At 49.5% G+C, this 15,705-nt stretch overlaps 1 protein-coding gene across 1 annotated transcript in view; it reads right to left on the bottom strand.

Moving 5' to 3' along the window:
* Positions 1–15,705, bottom strand: part of LOC140403431 (glutamate receptor ionotropic, delta-1-like) — a 1,359,932-nt gene that overhangs the window by 790,533 nt on the left and 553,694 nt on the right. The window contains 1 exon segment of the mRNA XM_072491342.1: positions 15,122–15,406. Coding sequence (XP_072347443.1) covers positions 15,122–15,406 — 285 coding nt within the window.

Genomic DNA, 15,705 nt, shown 5'->3' with positions numbered 1-15,705 from the left:
CACTCAACGTTGCAAAAAGGGAGATGTTACAGAGAGTGAAGCGATGTTTGTGAAAATGAATCTTACTGTGAAGAGCTATGATGGGAGACACTGGGTTCAGTAACACACCATGGGGGAAACTACTTAAAATGACAGAAATAGAATGGATTTGTAGTCAGTCAGTCACGGTTCCATGTACCAGGGCAAACGGTCACTCAAGTCCATCTGTAAGAAATCGGAGCAAAACCACTTTTCACTCACTTCTGCTATCAATGAATTATTAAAATTTGTCAATCGTTAATTTCTTCCCCTACCCCCACAACCCAAAGAGGCGTAGCGTAGGTGGATTGGCCACGCTAAATTGCCCCTTAATTGGGAAAAAATGTTTTTTTTTTTAATTCTACCCCTCGATGTACCAGATGGACCCCAAACCTCAGTCCACTGGCCCGATTATTTGGTAAAGGATTCAGTATCAGCCATTAGTTTGACCAACCGTTCGTCAGTTGACGTCAGTTGGTCTGGCCTACATGTGTCTCCAGTTGTACAGCAATATGATAGCAGGGATGGGATTCTCCGACCCCCCCCCCGCCGGGTTGGAGAATCGCCGGGGACTGAAATTCTCCGGGAATCGCGCCGGTTGGCGCCCCCCCCCCCCCCCCCCACCCCCCCGGCGATTCTCCGACCCGCGATGGGCCGACGTCCCGCTGCTGGAATGCCTGTCCCGCCGGCGTGGATTAAACCACCTCTCTTATCGGCGGGACAAGGCGGCGCGCGCGGGCTCCGGGGTCCTGGGGGGGGGGGGGCGCGGGGCGATCTGGCCCCAGGGGGTGCCCCCACAGTGGCCTGGCCCGCGATCGGGACCCACAGATCCGCGGGCGGGCCTGTGCCGTGGGGGCACTCTTTTCCTTCCGCCTTCGCCGTGGTCTCCACTATGGCGGAAGGGACCCCCTCCACTGCTCATTCTGAGCAGAAACACACTGCATTGAGTATGAAATGCAGAAGGAAATCTAATTTGGTCACTGAACTATTTCTTCAATCTGCCAGCCAATTTATTTAATCTCATCAGAAACATGACTAATGACAGGTAAACAAAAAACAGAAAATAAAATTCAACGGTATTTATTCCTGATGCCCAAAGGGAACAAATATATTGGGGGCGATTCTCCCAAATGGAGCCCAAGTGTTCGCGCCATCGTGAACGCCGTCGCATTTCACGCGGTGCAAAACGGGCACGGGGAGGACCGATTCTGTCCCCCACAGGGGGCCAGCACGCGCTGGGGCGGTTCACGCCGCTCCAGCCTCCCTTCCCGGCGCCAAATGGGCGCCGCGCCAACCTGCGCATGCGTGGGGGACATCCTCAGCGCGCCGGCCCCGACTCAACATGGCGTCGGTGTTCAGGGGCCGGCCGGGCAGGAAAGTAGGCCCGGGGGGAGAAGAGGCCGGCCCGCCAATCGGTGGGCCCCGATCGCGGGCCAGACCCCCATCGGAGGCCCCCCCAGTGAAGGAGCCCCCACCCCCACCCCCACAGGCCGCCCCCCGACCCTTCGCACAGAGTTCCCGCCGGCAGCGACCGGGGGTGAACAGCACCGGCGGGACTCTGTCGTATCCGTGCGGCCGCTTGGCCCAACCGGGTCGGAGAATCGGTAGGCCCGCTGTTTCCAGCGGCCTGTGGCCGGCGCCGCGCCAACCGCGCCGGCGCAAATGGCGGCGATTCGCCACACCTCAGAGAATCGCACACCAGCGTCGGGGCGTCGGGGCGCGGTTGCGGCGATTCTCCGGCACGGTGCAAGGCTCGGAGCATCGCCCCCATTATTCTCATGTTAGAATCCATGTCAGTCCATAGAGCCCATACAACACTGGAGCAGGCCATTCGGCCCATCGAGTCTGCACTGACCCTCTGAAATAGCACCCCCACGGAGGCCCAATCCCTATCCCGCCCTAACCCCGCTACCCCACCTAACCTGCACATCTTGGACTGTGGGAGGAAACTGGAGCACTCGGAGGTTTTGCTGACTCTATGCAGGTCGATCAGGAGCAATACAGTCACTGCAATCTGAACAATGGCCCAACTCAAACAGATAGATATTGGACTTGTTTGAGCAATGAGATTCCGTCCTTCTTACTTTCTAGTCTCATTACGCAATCCTGTGAACTCACACGTGTCTCAAACACACCACCAGAAGCAACTCTGTGAAGATCACTAAGTGCCATTGGTCCAGTTACCAAACTGGCATCTCTGTGCAGACTGCAATCTTCACAAACCAGGGCAGCCATGCCACACCATCATGTCCGGTCTGGCTGTGGACACACTGATTTCTCATCACCCAAAGTGGACGGCACCCAGGTGGCAATGCCACGATTCCCATGTGGCATCGGGAGTGCCAGGATACCACCCTGCCCAGAACCCAACCACCCCGGGACCACCAATCATCTGGGAGAGCCCCCCCCCCCCACAATTGCCGGTACGCCTGGTCCATGTTTGTGGAAGCCAGTGTTAAACGGCACCCGGTTGGGGTCTCCGAGGTGAGACCGTTTAGTCCCGCACCTTGGATAACTCCGGTGTGAACATATTTAAATGAGCTTAACGGCTGACGTTAACATGCAAATCTGGTTTATGCTCATTGAGGGCGGGAGATCGCGACGCCTCCCGAGATCTCGTTAGGCCTCTTGCTGATTTAGCAGCCTCGTCAGGTCCCGGGTTGGCCGTGGCGAGGCCGTTAGATCGCCTCCTCTGGTTTTCTCCACACATGCCGTCAGGCATGCCGAGTTTATCCAACATTTTCTGTTTTTATTTCAGATTTCCAGCACCTGCTGTATTTTGCCTTTATTTGAGCATGTGACCGGAGCTGGGACCCCTCGTCAATGCCCCACATTCTCTGACCAATACCAACTCTAATGCAATTGTTTCTGAGGGACTGCAGAATTTACTCTGGAGTTAAATAGGGCACGAGGGACAAATGTAGAGCGAGAAACAAACTCAACATACACACGTACCCTTTCCCCACATACACACGTACCCTTTCCCCACATACACACGTACCCTTTCCCCACATACACATGTACCCTTTCCCCACATACACACGTACCCTTTCCCCACATACACACGTACCCTTTCCCCACATACACACGTACCCTTTCCCCAGTGGCACTGCTGAATTGTACAGCACGCTTTCAGCACAATTGCCCCTGTTGTATGTGGGTGGATTGTACAACCTGCTGAGACGCCGAGTTCAATAATTCTGGTTGCAACTTTGATTGTGTGCTGATGGCCTTTGAAAATTTGAGGGAAGTTTTGTTCAGACTTGCAGCAGCTGTGAGGACCGACAATCACTTCACAGAATTTCAACTTCGAAATTCCATCCTTGATTCCAGGCCTTGTTTTAACGGTTCCCAACTCTAGTTGGAAGAATTTCTGGAGGTTTCATCACATGGCTCCTCCTCGCTAACTGCCCTGCTCAAACAGCAGTTTTCTCCCACACTGACATTTTTTATACAGCAATAAACAAAAGTGCCGAAAGAAGAAGAAAAAATATTTTGTAACATCCTTATAATATTTCTCATTGTTTTGCTTGCAGCATGTATATGAATGTATATGAATGTATGTGTATGCATGTGAATGTATGTGTATGTATGTGAATACACAGTAAATACGATTGGTGAGCTACACATTTCAGTTGCCATGAGGAAATGTGATGTTGTGGCTAAAACAAAGACCTGGCTCAAAGAAGAGCTGGACTGGGAGGATAAATATTCCCGGATACAATGTGCTCAGGAATGATAGGAATGGAATAAAATGGGCAAGAATGGCAGTGTTAATTAAGGAGAGCATTGCAGGGCGAGAGAGAGGATGTTCCAGGGGCATAAAGAGTAGTTATAATGGGGGACTCTAATTATCTGAATATAGTCTGGGGTAGTAGCAGTGTAAAGGGCAGACAGGAGTTCCTGCAATATTCAGTGGTCAGGAAGATGTTCTTCAGCAGTATGTGTCCAGCCCAGTGAGGAAGGAGGCAGAACTAGTCCCGGTTCTTGGGAATACGATGAGCCAAATAGATCAAGTGTGAGTTGGAGGTGATTTAGGAAACAGTGATCATTGTATCATAAGGTTTGGGAGCCTATGGAAAATAACAAAGAATAATCCAGAGTAAAAATAATTATCTGTGGGAAAGCCAACTTGGATGGGGTGAGGGCAGATCCAGGCCGAATAAATTGGAGTTAAAGTTGTTTGGGAAAAGAGTAGCTGAATAATGGAATACCTTTAAAGAAAAGACAGTTCAAGCACAGTTCAGATATACTCCCAGGTCAGGAGAACCAATCCAGAGCTCGTGGATGACGAAAGAGAGTAAAATGAATAAGGAAAAGGTGTGCTTGTGATAAATATCAGGTGGGTAACACTCTGAGAACCTGACTGAATATAAATAGTTCAGAGGGGAAGTGAAAAAGCAAATATGACAAAGTAAAAGAACGTGAAAAGAGACTGACAACTAACAACAAAGGAGAGAATCCCAAAGGCTATCGGCATATAATTAGTAAAAGGCTGGTACCTGTCTTTACCAAGGTAGATGCAGCCCAGGCCATGGTAAAAGAGGAGGTAATTCAAACACATTGAAGGGTTTAAAGTTGATGAAGATGTTTTGGACGGGATGTCTGTACTTAGTTGATTGGGTACCTGGATTGGATGAAATGATTCAAGGATACTGAGGGGAGTGAAGTGAGAGTGGAGATTGCGGAAGCAATGACCATCATTGTTCAGTCTTCCTTAGACTTGGGTTGGTGTCAGAGGCCCTTGTTCAAAAAACTGTGCAAAGATAACGCCAGCAATCAGTTCAACTTTGGTGGTGCGGAAGCTTCCAGAAACAATAACTTGGAACAAAATTAACAGTCACATAGACAAATGTGAATTAATTTAGGAAATCCAGCATACATTTGTTAAGGGAAAATCATGCTTAACTAACTTGATGGAACTTTTTGAAGAAGTAACAGAGAGTGTTGATGAGGGTAATGATGTTGACGTGATGTATCTGGACCTGGGCTGGATTCTCCCAGCCTCTGCGTCGAAATCGCGATCGGCACGGGGGCGGAGAATGGGTGTTTACGGCGAAATCCAACGCCGCTCCCACGATTCTCTTACGTGCAAACTACGCGGCACGGGTAGGGGGCCAATGACAGCGGTTCTCTGAGGAAAACTGGCCGAGTTCCCGACTGCGTGGTTCTAACCACATATCGGCCCTGGTGGGGGGTGGAGTGGGCGGGGGGATCGATCACCGGGGGGGGGGGGCCTCATGGACAGCCATGGGGGCGATCGGGCATCACGGACCCGCGTGCGCGATCTCGGCGGGAGCTACATTTTTGCTGCCGCTCCGCGGGCCGAGTCTGCCATATCCCAACGGGGCGGCCGCTGCAGGTCACGGCCGTGCCCATGCGGGACTCCCGACCAGAAGTGCGGAGCCCCGTATCCGCAGCCGGAGCTGCGAGGAGCACTCCAGAGCTCTGCCAGCCTGCAGGTGGGAGAATCACTCAGGACTTTCTTCAGGAAAGTCCAGAGTAAAACGCCAGCGTAAAAGGGGACATAACCCCATTGCTGGAGAATCCCGCCCAAGGGATCTGATACGGTGCCACACACAGACATGTGAAAAAAAACATAGCTCATGGAATAAAAGGGGCAGCAGCAGCACGGATGCAGAATTGGCTGGGTGACAAGAAATAGAGAGCAGTGGCTAATGGATGGTTTTCAGACTAGAGAAAGGTTTGCAGCGGAGTTCCACAAGCGTCTGCATTGGGACCCCTGCTTTTTTCTGATGTAGATAAATGATCTAAACCTTGGTTTACAGGGTACAGGGTAAATTGCAACGGCCAGACAATTCCGGCCAATAAAACAAAAGGTTCATTTTCACAAAGTGTATAGACGCAAAAGTGTTTGAAGGTGGCAGGACAGGTTGAGAAAGTGGTTACTAAAGCAGGCAGGGTCTTAGGCATTATTAACAAGGAGGTTATATTGAAGTTGCATAAGACACTAGTTCAACTTCAGCTGGAGAATTACATCCAATCCTGGTGCCAAATGTTAGGAAGGATGTGAAGGTATTGGACAGAGCACAGAAAAGACTCACGGTAGCACAGTGATTAAGCACTGTTGCTTCACAGCTCCAGGGTCCCGGCTTGGGTCACTGACTGTGTGGCGTCTGCACGTTCTCCCCCTCTCTGCATGGGTTTCCTCCGGATGCTCCGGTTTCCTCCCACAAGCCCCAAAAGACATGCTTGTTAGGGAAATTGGACATGATTGAATGACGGAGCAGATTTGATGGGCCGAGTGGCCTAATTCTGCTCCTATGTCTCATGGTCTTATTCTGAATTCACCCTCAGTGTACCTGAACAGGTGACGAAATGTGGCGACTAGGGACTTTTCACAGTAACTTCATTGCAGTGTTAGTGTAAGCCTACTTCTGTGAATAAAGATTATTACTAAATAATTAAAAAGAGTGGTTCTAGGGATGAGGAACTTGAGATAAACAGACCGATTGGAGAACTTGGGACTGTTCGCCTTGGAGAAGAGAAGGCTGAGAGGAGATTTGATTGAGCTGCTCATGATCCTGAGATGTACACACAGAGGAAGTATGGAGAAACTGTCCCCACTCATAAAGGTGGGGGCGGGGATCACGCCACGCCAGTCGGGGGCCGTTTGCAGCGCCCCCCCCCAGCAATTCTCCGGGCCCCGATGGGCCGAGCGGCCGTCGGTTTCTGGCCAGTCCCGCTGGCGTGGATTGGACATGGTCCCACACGGCGGGACCTGGCTGGTAGGCCGGCTGGTGCGGTCCTCGGGGGGGGGGGGGGGGGGCGCGGGTGGATCCGGCCCCTGTGGGGCTCCGTCATGGCCGGCGCGGAGAAGACACTCCCCCTGCGCATGCGCCAGAATACGCTGGCGGTCCTGCGCATGCGCTATCTCACGCAGTCCCTTCGGTGCCAATTGGCGCGGTGCCAACCCCTCTGCCGCCGGCCTAGCCCCCGGAAGTGCGGAGAATTCCGCAACTTCCGGTTGGCCCAACGCCGGAGTGGTTCGCGCCGCTCTTGGCGCCGGCGTCGGGCCAATTCGGCGATTGCGGTGAATCCCGCCCAACATATTTGGTAAAAGAAGCAATGGAGGCATGAGGAGGTTTTTGACCCAGTGATTGGTGACGATGTGGAATGCTCTGCCTGAGAGTGTGCTGGCAGCATGGTCAATCGAGGCTTTCAAAAGGCAATTAGATCACCAAACCTTTCCAGCCATGTAACCTTGTTGACCTACCTAGAGCATTGAAAAATCCAGAGAAACATTTATATTGAAAACTTAAACCATTAAAAAAAGGTTATTATTGCGCAATAGTTACAATACTTACAAATGTACAAAAACAAACTTAAAATACTTTCCCAGACGCTGCGAAGCCTGCTGCGTTTGTCCAGCATTTTCTGGTTTTGTTTTGGATTTCCAGCATCTGCAGTATTTTGCTTTTATTTAAAGGGTTTTTATACGTCTTCTATATGCACATTTATTCTACTAAAAATGTTCTGTTATTCAAGTCTTACCTTTTTGTAATTTTTAATGGGAGTTCCCCACTCTCACTCACTCCCTCACCCTCACTGAAACTCTCACTCACACCCTCACCCACCTCTCTCACTCACTCACCCTCTCCTTGGCCCCCCCTCCACCCATCTCTGGATCCTTTTGGCAACCTCCCCTATTTCCCCTCATTTCCTCATGCCAACATATACCCCTCCAAACAACCCTTATGGCCCTTCATGTACCCATGTTATGTAATGCACCCCACTTGCCCCTTTGGTACCCCTGCAATATATGCCCCCCCCCCCCACCCAACAACCATTTTGGCCTGTCATTCTTCCATACCAAAGTATGTGCCTTAGAACAACCCCTCTGGCACCTAATGCTCCCCAAGCAAGGTTCTTCCCCCTACCCACCACCTATGGTCCCTCTTGTTCCCCCCCTTACCAAGCTATGACACTTCAATGCCCATTCACCCACAATATACTTGTGTAGAAGCAATGAACACAATAGTGATAGGACAATGTTTCAAACAAGAGTTTTAAAAGTGTTTCATTGATAACTTTCCATTTTCTGAAAAAGAACTCCTTTTTACCATGGCCCAATACAAGTGTGAATAATCTAGACCATTTAAAGTATCTATAGCCAAAACTGCCAGCACTTAAAATCGCTTCATCTTTTGCAAACAAACATTGTGAAATTGACAGCATAGATCAGAGTACCAGAGCTGCCAATCAAGCAATATTTTCTCTGGGGCGCCAGTATTTCAACAAACTAATAGATTTCTGGGCACTCAGCTGAGAATAGTTAGTAAACACAATGAGACGTAGGCAAGAACCCAGAAACCATTAGCCCAGTGAATCAACTGAGTCCCTTCCCGCACCTTACGTTCCCCAACTCCACCCTGGAAAACATTGCAATGATCGACTTTTTTAAAAACATGCTGTTTCTAAAGTGTTCATTACATCTACACAGTGTACAGTGGGTAAATGAGCAGGGAAATGTCACAGCTTAGCATGGGGATATGAGAGACTATGAGGGTGGATGGAGCGCATGAGGTGGCATAGAGAGCGTGTGAGAGGTGAGGTCTGGAGGGCCTTTCTGTTTTTGTTATAACTGCGATGAAATCCCACAGCCCGAGGCCGGTATTTTAACAACCGGTTTCCCCCGCACCCAGCAAACCCTGCGGCTGCCTCCCAATGTTTTCCTGGCTCAGCTGGTTGGAATGCAGCCTGCACCCGATTCATACACACCTCCCAAACCGCTCATACACTCACCCCCACCCCCACACACACACCCACACACACACCCCCACACACACACCCCCACACACACTCAGACACCCCCCCCACACACACACACACCCACACACATACCCACACACACTCAGACACCCCCCCCCCACACACACACACACCCACACACCCCACACACCCACACACCCTCAGACACCCCCACACACACACCCACACTCAGACACCCACACACACCCCACACACACACCCACCCACACACCCACACCCCACACACTCGGACACACCCCCACACACACTCACACACACTCACACACACACCCCACACACTCAGACACCCACACACACCCCACACACACCCCCACCCACACACACCCCACATACTCAGACACCCCCCCACACACTCACACACACCCACACTCACACACCCCACACACCCACACCCACACACCCACACACATAGACACCCCCCACACACACACCCACACTCACACCCACTCACACACACACACACACCCACACACACCCACACACACACACCCACACACACCCACACACACACACTCACACACCCACACACCCACACACACAGACCCACACACACTCACACACCCACACACCCGCACTTACACACACACATTCACACACACCCATCCACACAAACACACACACCCACACGCACTTACACACACACCCGCCCACACATACCCACCCACACTCACACACACACATAGACCCACACACACTCACACCCACACCCACACACAGACTCACTCACACACCCACACACACTTACACTCACACACTCACAGACACACACTCACACACACACCCACACACACCCGCCCACACACCCGCCACACATACCCACCCACACTCACACACACACATAGACCCCCCACACACACCCACACACACTCACACAGACACACACACACTTACACTCACCCACACACACAGACTCACCCACACACACTTACACTCACACACACTCACACAGACACGCACCCACACACTCACACACACATACACAAACACACACACTCACATACATATTACACACACAGACACACTCATATATACACTCACACACACACACCCACACTCACACCCACTCACACACCCACACACAATGAAAATCCGTTCTTGTTTGCAGCTCAGTCTGAGGCAGACGGGCTGAACTGGAATTTTCCTGACTCCAGCTCCCTACCTTGAGGATAGAAATCCAGCCCCATTCCTGCAGTTGTTAGTATTGAGCAGACTCACCATCTCCCCCGACCCTCTCACTTCATCTCCATTCCACGTCCTGACTGCTTATCCATTCTGTCGTTAAACTATCTGTCCACCTTGATCCCATATTTCCCTCATTCTGGAGCTGGTGATCATGGCAAACAGATCAAGCTTCAACTTCTCTAATCCCGTAAAAATCTTCATTATTGCCGAATCCGAACCCTGGAATTCCCAACTTAATATAAAAAGGCAATTACAACACAGACTGTGGTTAAAATGCAAGGCCCAGAACCCCTACTTGGGACAGTAGGGATAGAAAATGAAAGTCACCTAGCAGCAGTGTCCACATCTACTGAACAGATCTCTAAATATCTTGAATTAATATCCCTGACTTTTCCCCTCCAGTTCTAGGTTCCTCAATCTTTCCTCAAGGCTCCAAAATTAACCTCGGCAAGAGTATGGTAACCAGGACCTCGTGTACCAGCTGTTCCCAGTGACCAGGACTCAAGGTGTGGGCAATATCAGTGCTTTTAATGCACACTCACTCTCACTTCCTTGGATTTGCGTGCAGTATGCAGGATAGACATCCCGAGAGCTCTCCGGAATATAATTCTCATTTCAGCAAAGAACATGACTGTACTGAGGGGATGGAGGTCAAGAGGCAAAGATAAATTATGATCAACTGCTTCATGACAAATGTATGCATTGAATTCTGTGGCTCATATCTTGATCAAACTGCTTCCAATCTAGCAGTGAAGTGTAGAAGAATGGCATTACCTGCCATGGAGAAGGATCAAAGTATTCTCAGGTCAGATGGAATGCAGGACAATTTGACAGCATTCACTTTCACAGAACCTCCTAACATACCAGGACATAAATTGCACAGGTAATGTGATTTTCCTACCTGGCTGCTGACCTAACAACAGTTTTTTTTAATGTCGAATGCAGATTTGCCACCAATACAGCTTCTGGAAGATGCACTGGACTCTTTTCCAAGTCACTTGGTCTAGGCATATTTTCTGAAGGTAAATTTTATGAAGTTTTTTTCAATTCCCTGAATGGACAGACACCAGCATATACGTCCAGAGCTCGGGTACTTTACATTTGAACTGAGTACAGATCCAGGGATTTAACATTTACACATCCTACTTTGACTTTCACATTTTGAGTGGGAGCCAGGAATTCTTGTGCTCTACTTCAATAAAGAGCCTCACAGAGCGTGACTGTGCTAAATTGACTGCCTGTGATTATGCTGCTAAAACAGGCCTCACTTATTCTAAAAGTCCTACTATTCAACAGGACAGATTTTAAAGTTGTCACCCAAGCATAAAACTGGTTTTGTGGATCCACTACTCATTAAGAAACCACTTAATTATTCATCAGAATGGAGCCGGTTGTTTGCCTAACCAGGTGACGATTTTCAATGTCAATTTTACACCAAACATTAAAATCTGCCTTCAGGCTCTTTGGAAAATTGCCCATTTAGATTTTGAGTGCAGCCATCAGGGTAAGGCTGGGTAATAATCCAATGGTTACAAGAATTTGAGCTCTTGCTTGGATAGGAAGTGCCTATCAATCTCAAATGAGCCACAAGGGACAAAATTCTCGTCCTTTTTTTGGTCTCTGCCATTGCAGAACGGGGAGGATGGGAGATGAGCAGGAAACTGTACCCCAAGCTCTGCCCACACGGTCTCAGAGTTAGCCTTGTGAGGAAAGATATACATGGGACTCAGGGGAGGGATAATACCATCTCCATCTTTATACTCCTTAGACTCATTTGATATTTCACTCCTGGGGCGAAATTCTCCGGTATCGGCGCGATGTCCGCCGACTGGCGCCCAAAACGGCGCAAATCAGTCAGGCATCGCGCCGCCCCAAAGGTGCGGAATGCTCCGAACTTTGGGGGCCGAGTCCCAACCTTAAGGGGCTAGGCCGGCGCTGGACGAATTTTCACCCCACCAGCTGGCAGAAAAGGCCTTTGGTGCCCCGCCATCTGGCGCGGAAATGACATCTCCGGGCGGCGCATGCGCGGGAGCGTTAGCGTCCACTGACGGCATTCCCGTGCATGCGCAGTGGAGGGAGTCTCTTCCGCCTCCGCCATGGTGGAGACCGTGGCGAAGGCGGAAGGGAAAGAGTGCCCCCACGGCACAGGCCCGCCCGCGGATCGGTGGGTCGCGGGCCAGGCCACCATGGGGGCACCCCCCCGGAGCCAGAACGCCCCGTGCCCCCCCCAGGACCCCGGAGCCCACCCGCGCCGCCTTGTCCCGCCGGTAAGGTAGGTGGTTTAATCCACGCCGGCGGGACAGGCATTTTAGCGGCGAGATTTTTGCCCATCCGGGCCGGAGAATCGCGGGGGGGGGGGGGGGGGCCGCCAACTGACGCGGCGCAATTCCCGCCCTCGCCGAATATCCGGTGCCGGAGAATTGTTCGGCAACCGGCGGGGGCGAGATTCACGCCAGCCCCCGGCGATTCCCCGACCCGACGGGGGGTCGGAGAATCTCACCCCAGATTCTTTGCTCTAATTTTACTTCATTCATTCCTTCTCACTGGCCCATTTCTCCATATTTAAATCTGTGAATAATTAAACTATTTGTAGGGCATTGAACACTCAAACATTTAGTTATTTTATTAACCAATTAGCACCGATCGCTAGACAGCAGTTGAGGTGTTAAAGTTACTTGAGAAGCTTTCTGGAGAAAATCTAACAGAGGAATGAATAGCAAATGCTTGGGAAGTAATAAACTACAATCAAGTTACCCGTCAAGATAAATGGCTTAACTTGGAGTAATCCAACATTTTTGATTATACGAAAGTCTCCAGGGTTACACTCCCGCTGGTTTGGTTAGAGGATAAATTATTCGTTAAGAGAACTCAAAGAGTAAATATGGATGCACAGACACACTCTTCACTATTCAGAGTTTCATATTGAGAATTAAACAAGCACCTCAGAAAATCACAAGTGAATAAAATGAACTGAACTCCCGGCCTTCCCCGTTATTCTCTCTTCTCATTATCATGACTCAAGTTTGTGGATGGACTGTTAAAACTTGAATTATCCACTTAAACCCGGCAAAGATTTGTCAGTTCTGGCAGTTATTCAAACACGGTCTGAGTTCACTGGTTGATCCCTAAAGATTTCTGTGCGTGCTTTAGGAGGAAAGCACCTCATCTGGAGCTCTTTAATCTAACTCGTCCGGCTGTCACAATCTCTGGTTGCTGATAACTCTCCACATTGCCAGGATTCGGACAGCAGCACGGGTCTGGGGAAATGTTCGCCAACACTTCATGGCTGTCAGTTTAATTGGACGGAATCGGGAGCATCGTAAATCCTCGGATTCCTGGCGATTATTGATGTTAACGTGTAGGAACAGGAAGTGTGAAAGACATTCCAATTCCAATGGCCCCCAGTGTGGGCCAGCTATCCAGTAACCCACTGCGGTTTAGACCGGGACGGATACAACGATGTTGGTTGGAAGGAACAGCACCCAAAACCGAATGGACTGATGAAAGGTTATTTAGCCCAACACAGGATTCAGGAACATGCCCATCTCCCTCAAATCCATCCCCTACCTTAAACTCTAGGTTTTAGCACAGACATTTACACAGCAGGTGTACAGATCAGAAACCAATTTTAACAGATAGTAAAATGTTTACCTCCTCTAATGGCAGCACTGAACTCGATGCTGTTATTCCTGAATGATTCAATGGCACAAAGTTCTCTGCTCAGTTTGTTGAATCTTGAAATGGACCAAAAATCCAACCCCTCGTTACGCTGTGCACCCTCTGTCCATATTGCTTCAGAACATTCAAGTGCTGCGTTTATTTATTGTACAACCCTTCCGATCTCTTACTGTCCAGTTAAACAGTCTGGAGAGTATTCCTGGGCCCTACTTTGAATTGAAAGAGATTTTGAAATTAGGCAAAAGATGGGCGGCAGGGTGCACAGTGGGTAGCACTGTTGCTTCACAGCTCCAGGGTCCCAGGTTCGATTCCCGTCTTGGGTCACTGTCTGTGCAGAGTCTGCACGTTCTCCCAGTGTCTGCGTGGGTTTCCTCCGTGTGCTCCAGTTTCCTCCCACAAGTCCCGAAAGACGTACTGTTAGGTGAATTGGACATTCTGAATTCTCCCTCTGTGTACCCGAACAGGCGCCGGAATGTGGCGACTAGGGGCTTTTCACAGTAACTTCATTGCAGTGTTAATGTAAGCCTACTTGGAACGATAAAGATTACTTTACTTTACTTTTTTACTTTACTTTAGACTGTGTTGCAAAAATAATTGGTGACGACATCCAAGGGGAGGTTTGAACCTCTTTAGTTAAAAGCAACATTAATCAAGATATTAGATACTCTCCACCCTTCCTCTATTGCACTCTTGCAGAGCAGCCCATAGAATCAGAAATTGGGGAGAAATAAAGGAGTTAATGTCAAACTCAAATAGCACCAACAGAGTTAATTTCAGATTTCTGATTATTCTTTGTGTAACAGAATCATTAGAAATGAATGAATGAATGTTTCGTAAATTTATTTTACAGTTTCAATAAATCTTGTACAAGTTCAAATGAATATTTTATGTACAAGAACATGCGAGCAAAATAATATATAATTCATGTATCTGTTTAACAAAAACGATCCTCAATGTTTAAAGTGCTGATCTTAAGGGGCGGCACGGTGGCACAGTGGTTAGCACTGCTGCCTCACGGCACCAAGGACCCGGGTTCGATCCCGGCCCCGGGTCACTGTCCGTGTGGAGTTTGCACATTCTCCCCGTGCCTGCGTGGGTTTCACCCCACAACCCAAAGATGTGCAGGGTAGGGGGATTGGCCACGCTAAATTGCCCCTTAATTGGAAGAAAAGGTTGGGTATTCTAAAAAAAAATTTTAAACTGCAGATCTTATACTGAAAGTGAAACTTTTAAAGGATTTTCCTATTTTTTCATAAGGTGTAGACTGTACTTGCAAACCAAACTTTTAAAACTAAATCAATGAGGTAGATTTGACCCTTTGATTCGGGTTTTAGATTTAAGGAGCATTCTTGGAGTTGCAGCTCCGCACAAGAGAAACTGGTTGTGTGTTAACTCCCACCAGATGTGGAGCACACTGACATTCCCCCGCACACTGCTGGCAATCACTCACCATAGTTGCTGTCGTAGAAGACAATGAACTTTTGCCACCGAAGCTCGTTGACCAGTCGAAGCATGACGTCACCGATTCGGATGGGAGGGCGAGCAGGAAGTGTGTACTCCTCCAGGTTCGGGTTGTGGATGAGCTGACAGGCAGTGCGAGGAGACCCTGCATTACTCCGCTGCACATAGAGATGTGGAATATGCATGGTGTCTGTGAGAGACTGCAGGGCAGTGGCCGAGGTACAGCCAGTGGAGGACACCAGGGCGAGAATTCCTTGAGTCATCAGGTCACATGCTGTCGCACAAAAAGAAAGAAACAATTAATCACCAACTGTTGGATAAAAAGGACATTAATATGATGAAGCAGTAGCTTTGGGCTAATAACTGGATGCAGCTGAAACAGCGAATACAAATCTACTCTCAACACTCAGGAGGGATGTGACTGACAGGCATCCAGGGTGACCCGCTTTTGATTTATCTCTTTGCGCAAACTACAACCTCTATTGACCAGTCCTTTACTGCGACCCAAGTTAATCGCCAAACTCTGCAGACGGCACGGGTCAATGCACGGGGAAATGCAGTTTGAAGAATCAG

This window comes from Scyliorhinus torazame, chromosome 28, assembly GCF_047496885.1.
Source record: "Scyliorhinus torazame isolate Kashiwa2021f chromosome 28, sScyTor2.1, whole genome shotgun sequence".
Taxonomy (NCBI): Eukaryota; Metazoa; Chordata; class Chondrichthyes; order Carcharhiniformes; family Scyliorhinidae; genus Scyliorhinus; species Scyliorhinus torazame.
The sequence above is the reverse complement of the archived record's forward strand: the minus strand, read 5'-3'. Positions and strand labels throughout refer to the sequence as shown.